Source organism: Scyliorhinus torazame, chromosome 10 (genome assembly GCF_047496885.1).
Source record: "Scyliorhinus torazame isolate Kashiwa2021f chromosome 10, sScyTor2.1, whole genome shotgun sequence".
Lineage (NCBI taxonomy): Eukaryota > Metazoa > Chordata > Chondrichthyes > Carcharhiniformes > Scyliorhinidae > Scyliorhinus > Scyliorhinus torazame.
In genome coordinates, this window is record NC_092716.1 from 99,458,204 (window position 1) to 99,472,579 (window position 14,376).

Genomic DNA, 14,376 nt, shown 5'->3' on the forward strand with positions numbered 1-14,376 from the left:
TTAATTAAATGAGGATCTACAATAAACAATTTCATTAAAAGTACTGGCATCAAAAATCTGTCTTAAATCATCTTATGACGCTTGTGTGATTATTTATAGATATTAATATATATTTTTATATATATATTTTCTTTTAAGCAAAAGGAGCTGTAGGAGCGAGAAACTGTGCGTGGGACACAGAGAAAGATGGCGGAGGGTAAGGGACCGTCCCTAACATCTGATGGTCTAAGAGCAGCTGGAGGACTTCTTGAACGAGATGTTCACCCAGCAGAGAAAGGAGACTCTGGAGGACCTCGCGAGAATGGTGGATCAGATTAAGGTGGGGATTGACCATGTGGAGATGAGGTTGGTCTCAGAGCCAAGGAATCCAGAAGGTGGAGGAGACCGTGGGGGAGCACGAGGAGCAGCTTACTTCGATGGCAGCCGAGATGGGGGGTGATGCGGGATATTCAGAAGCGGCTACAGGAGAAGGTGGTGGATTTGGAGAAACAGTCCCGGCGACAGAACCCGAGGATCGTGGGGCTGCCGGGGGACAGTGAGGGAGCGGATGCGGGCACATACGTGGCCAGGATGTTCAAGACGTTGCAGGGAGAAGGGGTCTTTGAACGGCCCCTGGAGGTGGATCGGGCACACAGGGTGCTGATGAGGAAACCGCAGGATAACAACCCACTGAAGGCGATGGTGGTGCGGTTGCATCGGTTTCTGGACAAGGAGCGGATCCTGAGGTTGCTCAGGAAGACGAGGTGGTGTACCTGGGAGGGCAGTGAACTCCGGGTGTACCAGGACCTGGGTGCAGAGCCAGTGAAGAGGAGAGCGGGTTTTAATAAAGTGAAGACCGCCCTCTCTGAGGGAAGGGGTGAAATTTAGGATGCTGTACCCTGCTCGCCTGTGGGTGACCTACAATGGCTGTGAATTTTACACTGAGATGCCAGAGGAAGCGATGGAGTTTACTTTAGAATTTACAATGCAGAAGGAGGCCATTTCGCCCATCGAGTCTGCACAGGCCCTTGGAAAGAGCACCTTTCTTTTTTTAATAAATTTAGAGTGCCCAATTCATTTTTTCCAATTAAGGAGCAATTTAGAGTGGCCAATCCACCTATCCTGCAGATATTTGGGTTGTGGAGCGAAACCCATGCAAACATGGGGAGAATGTGCAAACTTCACACGGTCAGTGACCCAGAGCCGGGATCGAACCCCCTGGGACCTCGTAGCTGCAAGGCAGCAGGGCTAACCCACTGCGCCACCATGCGGCCCCCCGAACACCCTTCTTAAGCCCACACCTCCACCCCATCTCCTAAGCCAGTATCATCACCTAATGATTTGGGCACTAAGGGTAATTTTGCATGTTTAATCCACATCTTTGGGTAGAGGGGAAACCGGATCACCTAGAAGTAACCCACGCAGATACGGAGAGAACGTGCAGGATCCGTACAGACAGTGACCCAAACGGGAATCGAACCTCGGACACTGGAGCTGTGAAGCAACAGTGTTAATCACTGTGCAACCGTGCTGCCTATAATTCTGGCTTCTTTTTTTTTTTATAAACATATTTTATTTAAAATTTTTGGCCAACCATAACAGTACATTGTGTATCTTTTACACAGTAATATAACAATATAAATAACAATGGCCAGTTTTTTAAACAAGAAATAAATAATATATAAACAGCATCAAAATTAAAAAACAAAACTAAATGGCAACTGCCTTGTCCCAAATAAATACTCTCCAAAAATACAATTCAGCAGTCCAGTATACAATTACCTATAACAACAACCTATACATATTATACTTATACACTAACATCCCTGAGAGTCCTTCTGGTTCCTCCTCCCCCCCCCCCCCCCCCGGGTTGCTGCTGCTGTCTTCTTCTTTTCCATTCCCTCTATCTTTCTGTGAGGTATTCGACGAACGGTTGCCACCGCCTGGTGAACCCTTGAGCCGATCCCCTTAGGACGAACTTAATCCGTTCCAGCTTTATAAACCCTGCCATGTCATTTATCCAGGTCTCCACACCCGGGGGCTTGGCTTCCTTCCACATCAACAGTATCCTGCGCCGGGCTACTAGGGACGCAAAGGCCAAAACATCAGCCTCTTTCGCCTCCTGCACTCCCGGCTCTTCTGCAACCCCGAATATAGCCAACCCCCAGCTTGGTTCGACCTGGACCCCCACCACCTTCGAAAGCACCTTTGTCACCCCCACCCAAAACCCCTGTAGTGCCGGACATGACCAGAACATGTGGGTGTGATTCGCTGGGCTTCTCGAGCATCTCGCACACCTATCCTCTACTTCAAAAAATTTACTGAGCCGTGCTCCAGTCATATGCGCCCTGTGTAACACCTTAAATTGTATCAGGCTTAGCCTGGCACACGAGGACGATGAGTTTACCCTACTTAGGGCATCAGCCCACAGCCCCTCCTCAATCTCCTCCCCCAGCTCTTCTTCCCATTTCCCTTTCAGCTCATCTACCATAATCTCCCCCTCGTCCCTCATTTCCCTACATATGTCTGATACCTTACCGTCCCCCACCCATGTCTTTGAGATCACTCTGCCCTGCACCTCCTGCGTCGGGAGCTGCGGGAATTCCCTCACCTGTTGCCTCACAAAAGCCCTCAGTTGCATATACCGGAATGCATTCCCTTGGGGCAACCCATATTTTTCAGTCAGCGCTCCCAGACTTGCAAACGTCCCATCTACAAACAGATCTCTCAATTGTGTTACTCCTGCTCTTTGCCATTTTCCAAATCCCCCATCCATTCTCCCCAGAGCAAACCTATGGTTATTTCTTATCGGGGACCACCCCGAGGCTCCCGTCTTACCCCTATGCCGTCTCCACTGCCCCCAAAATTTCAGAGTAGCCACCACCACCGGGCTTGTGGTGTATTTCTTCGGTGAGAACGGCAACGGCGTCGTCACCATAGCTTGTAGGCTAGTCCCCCTGCAGGACGCCCTCTCCAATCTCTTCCACGCCGCTCCCTCCTCTTCTCCCATCCACTTACATACCATTGAGATATTGGCGGCCCAGTAGTACTCACTTAGGCTCGGTAGTGCCAGCTCCCCCCCATCCCTACTACGCTGCAAAAATCCCTTCCTCACTCTCGGGGTCTTCCCGGCCCACACAAAACTCATGATACTCTTCTCAATCCTTTTGAAAAAAGCCTTCGTGATCACCACCGGGAGGCACTGAAACACAAAGAGGAATCTCGGGAGGACCACCATTTTAACCGCCTGCACTCTCCCTGCCAGTGACAGGGATACCATGTCCCATCTCTTGAAGTCTTCCTCCATCTGTTCCACCAACCGCGTTAAATTTAACCTATGCAATGTACCCCAATTCTTGGCTATCTGGATCCCCAAGTAGCGAAAGTCCCTTGTTACCTTCCTCAGCGGTAAGTCCTCTATTTCTCTGCTCTGCTCCCCTGGATGCACCGCAAACAACTCACTTTTCCCCATGTTCAGTTTATATCCTGAAAATTCTCCAAACTCCCCAAGTATCCGCATTATCTCTGGCATCTCCTCCGCCGGGTCCGCCACATACAACAACAAATCGTCCGCATACAGAGATACCCGGTGTTCTTCTCCTCCCCTGAGTACTCCCCTCCACTTCCTGGAACCCCTCAATGCTATTGCCAGGGGCTCAATCGCCAGTGCAAACAATAATGGGGACAGAGGACATCCCTGCCTCGTCCCTCTATGGAGCCAAAAATACGCAGACCCCCGTCCATTCGTGACCACGCTCGCCATCGGGGCCCTATACAGCAGCTGTACCCATCTAATATACTCATCTCCAAAGCCAAATCTCCTCGACACCTCCCACAAATAATCCCACTCCACTCTATCAAATGCTTTCTCGGCATCCATCGCCACCATTACCTCCGCTTCCCCCTCTGGTGGGGGCATCATCATTACCCCTAGCAGCCTCCATATATTCGTATTCAGCTGTCTCCCCTTCACAAACCCAGTTTGGTCCTCATGGACCACCCCCGGGACACAATCCTCTATCCTCATTGCCATTACCTTGGCCAGAATCTTAGCGTCTACGTTCAGGAGGGAAATAGGCCTATAGGACCCGCATTGCAGCGGGTCTTTTTCCTTCTTTAGGAGAAGCGATATCTTTGCCTCTGACATAGTCGGGGGCAGCTGTCCCCTTTCCCTCGCCTCATTAAAGGTTCTCATCAGTAGCGGGGCAAGCAAGTCCACATATTCCCTGTAAAATTCAACTGGGAATCCATCCGGTCCCGGGGCCTTCCCCGCCTGCATGCTCCTAATTCCTTTCACTACTTCATCCATTTCGATCTGTGCTCCCAGTCCCACCCTCTCCTGCTCCTCCACCTTAGGAAATTCCAGCTGGTCCAGAAAACACATCATTCTCTCCTTCCCATCCGGGGGCTGAGCTTCATATAATCTTTCATAGAATGCCTTGAACACTCCATTCACTCTCTCCGCTCCCCGCTCCATCTCTCCCTCCTCATCCCTCACTCCCCCTATTTCCCTCGCTGCTCCCCTTTTCCTCAATTGGTGGGCCAGCAACCTTCTCCCCATATTCGTACTGTACACCCTGTGCCTTCCTCCACTGTGCCTCTGCAGTACCCGTTGTCAGCAAATCAAATTCTACGTGTAGCCTTTGCCTTTCCCTGTACAGTCCCTCCTCCGGTGCCTCCGCATATTGCCTGTCCACCCTCAGAAGTTCTTGCAGCAACCGCTCCCGTTCCCTACTCTCCTGCTTTCCTTTATGTGCCCTTATTGATATCAGCTCCCCTCTAACCACTGCCTTCAGCGCCTCCCAGACCACTCCCACCTGGACCTCCCCATTATCATTGAGTTCCAAGTACTTTTCAATACACCCCCTCACCCTTAGACACACACCCTCATCCGCCATTAGTCCCATGTCCATTCTCCAGGGTGGACGCCGTTCTTTTTCCTCCCCTATCTCCAAGTCCACCCAGTGTGGAGCGTGATCCGAAATAGCTATAGCCATATACTCCGTCCCCCTCACCTTCGGGATCAACGCCCTTCCCAAAACAAAAAAGTCTATTCGCGAATAAACTTTGTGGACATGGGAGAAAAACGAAAACTCCTTACTCCTAGGTCTGCTAAATCTCCATGGGTCTACTCCTCCCATCTGCTCCATGAAGTCTTTAAGCACCTTGGCTGCTGCCAGCCTCCTTCCAGTCCTGGACCTCGATCTGTCCAGCCCTGGTTCCAGCACCGTGTTAAAATCTCCACCCATTACCAACTTCCCCACCTCTAGGTCCAGGATACGCCCTAACATGCGCCTCATAAAGTTGGCATCATCCCAGTTCGGGGCATATACGTTCACTAAGACCACCGCCTCCCCCTGTAATTTGCCACTCACCATCACGTATCTGCCCCCACTATCCGCCACTATGGTCTTTGCCTCAAACATTACCCGCTTCCCCACTAGTATAGCCACCCCCCTGTTTTTCGCATCTAGCCCCGAATGAAACACCTGCCCCACCCATCCTTTGCGTAGTCTAACCTGGTCTATCAGTTTCAAATGCGTCTCCTGTAACATAACCACATCTGCCTTAAGTTTCTTAAGGTGTGCGAGTACCCGTGCCCTCTTTATCAGCCCGTTCAGCCCTCTCACATTCCACGTGATCAGCCGGGTTGGGGGGCTCTTTACCCCCCCCCCCCATCTTGTCGATTAGCCATCCCCTTTTATCCAGCTCCTCACCCGGTTCCCACGCAGCTGTGTCCCCCCCAGACGCTGCCCTCCCGCCCCGCCCACCCCACCCCAGCTCCCCCTTCTCCCCAGCAGCAGCGACCCAGTAGATCCCCCCTCCCACCCCCCCCCCCCCTCTAGATCCCCCACTAGCGTAGTTACACCCCCCATGTTGCTCCCAGAAGTCAGCAAACTCTGGCCGACCTCGGCTTTCCCCCGTGACCTCGGCTCACACCGTGCGACGCCCCCTCCTTCCTGCTTCCCTATTCCCGCCATAATTATCATAGCGCGGGAACAAAGCCCGCGCTTCCCTTTTGGCCCCGCCCCCAATGGCCAACGCCCCCAGCTCCTCCACCTCCCTCCCCCACAACCTGTGGAAGAGAGGAAAGTTACCGGGTCGCAGGATTAACAACATAAAAATCATCTCTCCCCCCTTTTTCCCCCCTCTTCGCCCCACCACTTTGTCTCAAACGTTCTTTTTTAATAACCCGCTTATTCCAATTTCTCTTCAACAATAAATGTCCACGCCTCATCCGCCGTTTCAAAGTAGTGGCGCTTCCCTTGATATGTGACCCACAGTCTTGCCGGCTGCAGCATTGCAAATTTAATCTTCTTTTTATGAAGCACTGCCTTGGCCCGATTAAAGCTCGCCCTCCTTCTCGCCACCTCCGCACTCCAGTCTTGATATACGCGGATCACCGCGTTCTCCCACCTACTGCTCCGAATTTTCTTTGCCCATCTGAGGACCATCTCTCTGTCCTTAAAACGGAGGAATCTCACCACTATGGCTCTGGGAATTTCTCCTGCTCTCGGTCCTCGCGCCATCACTCGGTATGCTCCCTCCACCTCCAACGGACCCGTCGGGGCCTCCGCTCCCATTAACGAGTGCAGCATCGTGCTCACATATGCCCCGACGTCCGCCCCTTCTACACCTTCAGGAAGACCAAGAATCCTTAAATTCTTCCTCCTCGCATTATTCTCCAGCACCTCCAGCCTTTCCACACATCGTTTATGGTGTGCCTCGTGCATCTCCGTCTTCACCACCAGGCCCTGTATATCGTCCTCATTCTCGGCAGCCTTTGCCTTCACGACCCGAAGCTCCCGCTCCTGGGTCTTTTGCTCATCTTTTAGCCCTTCAATCGCCTGTAATATCGGGGCCAACAGCTCCTTCTTCATCTCCTTTTTAAGCTCTTCCACGCAGCGTTTCAAAAACTCGTGTTGTTCAGGGCCCCATATTAAACCGCCACCTTCCAACGCCATCTTGGTTTTTGCTTGCCTTCCTTGCCGCTGCTCTAAAGGATCCACCGCAATCCGGCCACTTTCCTCTCCTTTTTCCATCCGTATCCAGGCGGGGATTCCCTTCTGGTTTACCGCACAGTGCTTTTAGCCGTTAAAATTGCCGTTGGGGCTCTTATTAAGAGCCCAAAAGTCCGTTCCACCGGGAGCTGCCGAAACGTGCGACTTAGCTGGTCATCGCCGCACCCGGAAGTCTAATTCTGGCTTCTTATACACCACCAGTTTTAATTGCTCTAACATTAGTAACAATGTCAACGATTAAATCTGAAATTAACCAGGTGGTTCGGGTGTTGATGAGGGTTGGGGTTGTTGATTGGGGAGGGGATTTGGAAATGAGGTTATGGTAATCATGTGCCACCGGGGGCGGGGGGGGACGACTCCCCAAAATGTTTTCGGCCCTGGCTGGTAAGGGCGAATAATGAGGCAAGGGATCAGGGGATGCTCCCACTGACATTATCGCAGGCCTGGATCGCCTTAATTTTAAAGAGGGACAAGGACCCGGAGCAGTGTGGGTTCTACAGGCCAATTCCGCTGTTAAATGTGGACGGCAAGTTACTGGCCAAGATCTTGTCCTGAAGCACAGAGAGAGCGAGAGCGAGCCAGACAGAACTTTCGATATCTGGACATTCAGGTGGTGCGGGGGGTGAGAGCAGCTGCACAAGCTGAATTTGGCTTGGTTGGTGGAACAGATGAAGGTGGTGGGATGCGCTCCCGCTGGCAGGACGGGTGTAGTGGGGGGGGTAAGGAAACGGGTAGAGGGGGAGAGGTCTGTATGGGAGTGGATGGAGGCAACCTCTTGTAAAGACACGAGTTATGGGGCATTGTTGACGGTGCCTTTGCCGTTCTCGCTGGCCAGGTATTCCACAAGCCTGGTGGTGGTGGCGGCCCTGAGGGTGTGGAGACAGGGGCGGTAGCACCAGAGGCTGGAGGGGGCTTCGGTTTGGGCGCCGATCTGTGGGAATCACCGGTTTGCCCGCCGCGAATGGGTTCCGGTATTTGCAGTTGAGGGATTTTGTCTGGAAGCAGGTACTGTCCTTTCCTCACCTGCCGCCCCAGGGACTGCAGGACAAGGTGTTGTGAAGAACATGAGTAGGAGAGAGTAAAGTGTCAGAAATTTACACGGGAGTTGATGGATTGGGAGGGAGCTTCGATAGGGGTCGTGAAGTGCAAGTGTGAGGAAGAGTTGGGTAGGGAGTTGGACGCTGGGCTGTGGTAAGAGGCTCTGAGGAGGGTGAATGCATTCTTGTCGTGCGCTAGGCATGGCCTTATTCAGTTTAATGTGGCACACATGACTGTGGCCAGATGAGCAAATTTTTTAAGGGGTGGAGGATATGTGTGGGTGGTGTGCGGGTGGGCCCGCGAATCATGTCCACATGTTTTGGGCTTGTCTGAAGCTTGGGGGATTCTGGCAGGGGTTTGCCAATGTTATGTCGGAGGTCCTGAAGGTGAAGGTGGTCCCGAGTCCAGAAGTGGCAATCTTTGGAGTGTCAGAAGACCCAGGAGTCCAGGGGGGTGAGAGAGGCAGATGTCTTGGTGTTTGCCTCCCTGGCAGCCCGAAGACGGATATTATTAGAATGGAGGAACTCAGGGGACCCCTGAAACCAGGAGTGTGGGTGAGTGGCCTGGCAGTTTCTCAGGCTAGAAAAGATAAAGTTCGCCCTGAGAGCGTCTGTGGAGAGGTTTGCTCTCCATGGAGACGGCAGACATTCATCGACTTCTTTGAGAAGCACTTAAGATGTTAGCAGTGTGGGTCTGAGGACCCGACTTCAATCCTGGCGCCGGATCTGAGGTATTTAATTGATGTTTTTTTTGTTTGTGATTGTATTTGATATGTAAATATTTAAGTGCCTCAATAAAATATTTTACAAAAAATAATAAAACTTAATAGCATGGACTATCAAAAGCAGATATAAGAATTTGTCTAAATTGGCAATATCCAAAAGCTTGTCAAGGAGATATACACAAAACAGTCTCCTGGGAGTACCATGGTATTTTTGTTTTTAATTCATTTACGGGGTGTGGCATCACTGGCTAGACCAGCATTTATTGCCCACCCCTAAGTGCCCTTGAACTAAGTGCTTGCTAGGCCATTTCAAAGGGCATTTAAGAGTCAAACATATTGCTGCAGGTCTGGAGTCACGTGTAGGCCAGACCAGGTAAGGACCACAGATTTCCTTCCCCAAAGGGACATTAGTAAATCAGATGGGTTATGACAATCGACAATGGTTTCATAATCATTAGATTTTTATTAAATTCAAGTTCCATCACCGTTGGTGGCGGGATTTGAACTTGGGTCGCCAGAGTATTACCCTCTGGATTATTAGTCCAGTGGCAAAATCACACCACCACCACCTTCTCCGAACAGAATGAAGGGATTGCTCATTTCCAAATTCTCTTACTGATCTTTTAATCTAAGACAGAGAAGGAGTTCAGACACAAGCACAAGATGTGAGGGTGGGGAGTGTTACTTTATCTCCACCTCAATGGTTTGCATTGCTTTAAAGAATATTGAATGGGAATCCAAACTTCAAGTGATGTATTTTCCAAATCACAAAACTGTAAAAACAAAAGCTCAAATGAGTCCTCGTCTTGTCACCATGGTCACCCTCCTTACCTGAAGGCATCATTACATAATAACCATTATATAATGCATCAGGTCTTAGTTACCTTCCAGTGCCTCACCCAAATATATAGTTACCTTTCAGTGCTTCATTCAAATGCGCAGTCGAATAATTCTACAGACCCCAATCATTATCCAATGTCTTACTGGTTGCTCTTTATCTCATACAAGGGAATTCTTATTGTCTGAGCCTATATAGTTGATGTTGGTTGCATATCCTTCAGCACAGCATCACAACCAAACTCAACCCTGTTCACACAAGTATCACCAAAAACAGATGTCCCTGGGTAAGATCTGGGAGTGGGACAGCCAACTGCCTTTACCTTCCTAGTCCAGGTACCAGGTCTAATTGTACTATCCCATTGGCTGAGGCCATCCTGTAAAAGCAGGGTTTTTCAAACTCAGGATCGCGACCCACAGGTGGGTCACCGGCGGGTGTCGGGGGGGGGTCATGGAGCGATCGGGGGAAGAAATCCCCAACGACCACGACCAGTTGTTAAGATTGGTGGCCACGGGCATTACCCGATTGGTTGCGCCGTTTGAGGGGGTGGGTAGCTGGTCACAGCATGCATGGGACAGGTGCCAACAGGCGTCCACGTGGACACGTAATGCCCAAGCAAGGTGGTGGCCCAAGCTTGGAGCTCCATTTTGGTGCTCATCCCCTGCTACAAATCGGCAGTATGCGACCAGCGGCTCAGTGGTCACGGTGTTCAACGGCTGACTCAACGTCCGCATGTACTCTCACAACGAGAAGTACTGGTCGGGAAGTGGTCAGCTGTCTGACCGGTGTGGATGCAGCTACTGGACAGCGAGAGGGAAGCCTGGCCAGGTTTGTTGGTGAGGAATACTGATCAAATATCGCCAGTCATTACGGCTGACACATGTCAACACTGAAAGAACCCTTCACAGTCACCACTTGGTTTTGCCACTCACTGGAAACCAAGTAGTAAGTGCTTTTGGTGAGAACGGAGAAGGAGATTATTTGGATGTTTGGATAGTGCAATGCAGTGGAACCAGTAAGAATTTTTGTGATATTGTGTGTGTTTGACAAGTTACTTCATCTCGTCTAAAGTCATATCTGTAAAGTAAAAACAAGATTATACTTTTTCCTATACTTGTTTAAATTTCTCAAGAAATGGGTATATATTTAAAACAAAGTTTGTGTGTTAATGTAAGGTTGCGCATCTTCAACTGAAGTTGTTTAATTTTCAGGAGTAAAAAGTCATAAACTTGGAAATATCAGGTATTGGAAATAAAGTTTCAAAGTCAAAGAAAATGAATGCTGACCACAACCAGCCATTAAATATGAACGATGGAGTCTTTCCATCAGAGGCAGTGGCAGAGAAGGTCACGCCTGCATGGGTCTCAAAGTTCCACCGTCTGGTAAATGTGGGTCCCGGGGGAAAACATTTAAAAAACACTGCGAAAGGCAGACTGTGAATTAACCTGGAATTTGCTGGTCTGTAAAAACTGAGCAAATGACTGAACATAAACTTAAATTACTATGATAATGGATAATGGCTGTGCTTATTCAGCGTGGCTCATGAGGGCATTGCCCTCTAATAAGAATTAAGCTGTTAAATGACAAAGCCAGAAATGTAGAAATCTTAAATCAACAGAATCTGAAAGAATGCATAAGAGCAAGGGTCCAAAGATTTGGTTTACTCACATGGTTGCAGTCAGAGGAAATCTCATCATCTACCTATAAAAGAAGATAGAAAACATGAACATCAGTTGCTAAATACACAAGCTAATTAGATGTTTTCAAGTGGTGGGGGAAGTTGCTGAGTCAGTAATCATATTCTTGATATCCAAATGAAATATTTGACTCATTCCCTCTTTTGGTGCAAAACATTACAAATTAAGGAGACCAGCTTTGACAAGTTATGCAGTTGTCCAAGATATAAAATATCACGAATTGAAATGCTCATTGCAAAGCACATTACAAATGAGGCTAGCCTTAAAGATCGAGCTAGAGCAGGAGTTAAAGTCAATAATTACAGCTCATGCACATACAATCGTTCTTGATGTTTCTCTTTCCCCCCCCCCCCCCCCCCCCCCCCCACATCCCCCCTTTCGTTCAGGGTGTTCTGTCCCCTAGCTCCAATCCCGCCCCCCTGCCCCCTTCCCTTTAGGTTTTCTGTTGCAGGCCTTGTGGGTTGGGTGTGGGAGCTCTGAATTCCTCCTATCCCGTTCCCCCCCCTTTCCCCTTAAGAGTTGTGTACCCTGGTGGGAGGTGTTGAGGAGATTTGGCTTTGGAGATGAGTATATTAGATGGGTACAGCTGCTGTATAGGGCCCCGATGGCGAGCGTGGTCACGAATGGACGGGGGTCTGCATATTTTCGGCTCCATAGAGGGACGAGGCAGGGATGTCCTCTGTCCCCGTTATTGTTTGCACTGGCGATTGAGCCCCTGGCAATAGCATTGAGGGGTTCCAGGAAGTGGAGGGGAGTACTCAGGGGAGGAGAAGAACACCGGGTATCTCTGTATGCCGACGATTTGTTGTTGTATGTGGCGGACCCGGCGGAGGGGATGCCAGAGATAATGCAGATACTTGGGGAGTTTGGAGAATTTTCAGGATATAAACTGAACATGGGGGAAAAGTGAGTTGTTTGTGGTGCATCCAGGGGGGCAGAGCAGAGAAATAGAGGTCTTACCGCTGAGGAAGGTAACAAGGGACTTTCGCTACTTGGGGATCCAGATAACCAAGAATTGGGGTACATTGCACAGGTTAAATTTAACGCGATTGGTGGAACAGATGGAGGAGGACTTCAAGAGATGGGACATGGTATCCCTGTCACTGGCAGGGAGGGTGCAGGCGGTTAAAATGGTGGTCCTCCCGAGATTCCTTTTTGTGTTTCAGTGCCTCCCGGTGGTGATCACGAAGGCTTTTTTCAAAAGGATAGAGAAGAATATCATGAATTTTGTGTGGGCCAGGCCGGGCCCGAGAGTGAGGAGGGGATTTTTGCAGCGTAGTAGGGATAGGGGGGGACTGGCACTACCGAGCCTAAGTGAGTACTACTGGGCCGCCAATATCTCAATGGTATGCAAGTGGATGGGAGAAGAGGAGGGAGCGGCGTGGAAGAGATTGGAGAGGGCGTCCTGCAGGGGGACTAGCCTACAAGCTATGGTGACGGCGCCGTTGCCGTTCTCACCGAAGAAATACACCACAAGCCCGGTGGTGGTGGCTACTCTGAAAATCTGGGGGCAGTGGAGACGGCATAGGGGTAAGACGGGAGCCTCGGGGTGGTCCCCGATAAGAAATAACCATAGGTTTGCGCCGGGGAGAATGGATGGGGGATTTGGAACATGGCAAAGAGCAGGAGTAACACAATTGAGAGATCTGTTTGTAGATGGGACGTTTGCAAGTCTGGGAGCGCTGACCGAAAAATATGGGTTGCCCCAAGGGAATGCATTCCGGTATATGCAACTCAGGGCTTTTGCGAGGCAACAGGTGAGGGAATTCCCGCAGCTCCCGACGCAGGAGGTGCAGGACAGAGTGATCTCAAAGACATGGATGGGGGACGGTAAGGTATCAGACATATGTAGGGAAATGAGGGATGAGGGGGAGATTATGGTAGATGAGCTGAAAGGGAAATGGGAAGAGGAGCTGGGGGAGGAGATTGAGGAGGGGCTGTGGGCTGATGCCCTAAGTAGGGTAAACTCATCGTCCTCGTGTGCCAGGCTAAGCCTGATACAATTTAAGGTGTTACACAGGGTGCATATGACTGGAGCACGGCTCAGTAAATTTTTTGGAGTAGAGGATATGTGTGAGAGATGCTCGAGAAGCCCAGTGAATCACACCCACATGTTCTGGTCATGTCCGGCACTACAGGGGTTTTGGGTGGGGGTGACAAAGGTGCTTTCAAAGGTGGTGGGGGTCCAGGTCGAACCAAGCTGGGGGTTGGCTATATTCGGGGTTGCAGAGGAGCCGGGAGTGCAGGAGGCGAAAGAGGCTGATGTTTTGGCCTTTGCGTCCCTAGTAGCCCGGCGCAGGATACTGTTGATGTGGAAGGAAGCCAAGCCCCCGGGTGTGGAGACCTGGATAAATGACATGGCAGGGTTTATAAAGTTGGAACAGATTAAGTTCGTCCTAAGGGGATCGGCTCAAGGGTTCACCAGGCGGTGGCAACCGTTCGTCGAATACCTCACAGAAAGATAGAGGGAATGGAAAAGAAGAAGACAGCAGCAGCAACCCGGGGGGGAGGGGGGGAGGAACCAGAAGGACTCTCAGGGATGTTAGTGTACATGTATAATATGTATAGGTTGTTGTTATAGGTAATTGTATATTGGACTGTTGAATTGTATTTTGGAGAGTATTTATTTGGGACAAGGCAGTTGCCATTTAGTTTTGTTTTTTAATTTTGATGTTGTTTATATATTATTTATTTCTTGCTTAAAACTGGCCATTGTTATTTATATTGTTATATTACTGTGTAAAGGATACACAATGTACTGTCATGGTTGGCCAAAAATTTTGAATAAAATATATTTATAAAAAAAAAGTTGTGTATCCCTGCCTGCTTTCTCCACTCTCTTCCTTTCTCCCTAATCGCTGTTGGCTTTGAACAGGCTGATGAACTGCCCCATGCTTTGCTTCTTCTGACCCTCGGACGGTGCACTTGATCTTCTCCAAATGGAGAAATTCCGCCAGGTCTGCCAGCCAGTCTGCAGCTGTTGATCGCCAGCTGAGCAGGTTTCTCCGGCGTGCGATTAGGGAAGCGAAAGCTAGGGGCTGGTTTAGCACAGTGTGCTAAACAGCTGGCTTGTAATGC

General features: G+C 50.0%; 1 protein-coding gene across 3 annotated transcripts in view; it reads right to left on the reverse strand.

The window, feature by feature from the left end:
* Positions 1–14,376, reverse strand: part of LOC140430793 (Golgi apparatus protein 1-like) — a 200,069-nt gene that overhangs the window by 99,161 nt on the left and 86,532 nt on the right. For all 3 annotated transcript variants that reach the window (XM_072518489.1, XM_072518490.1, XM_072518488.1), the window contains exon 2: positions 11,270–11,302. In XM_072518489.1, coding sequence (XP_072374590.1) covers positions 11,270–11,302 — 33 coding nt within the window. The remainder of the gene's footprint in view (positions 1–11,269; positions 11,303–14,376) is intronic.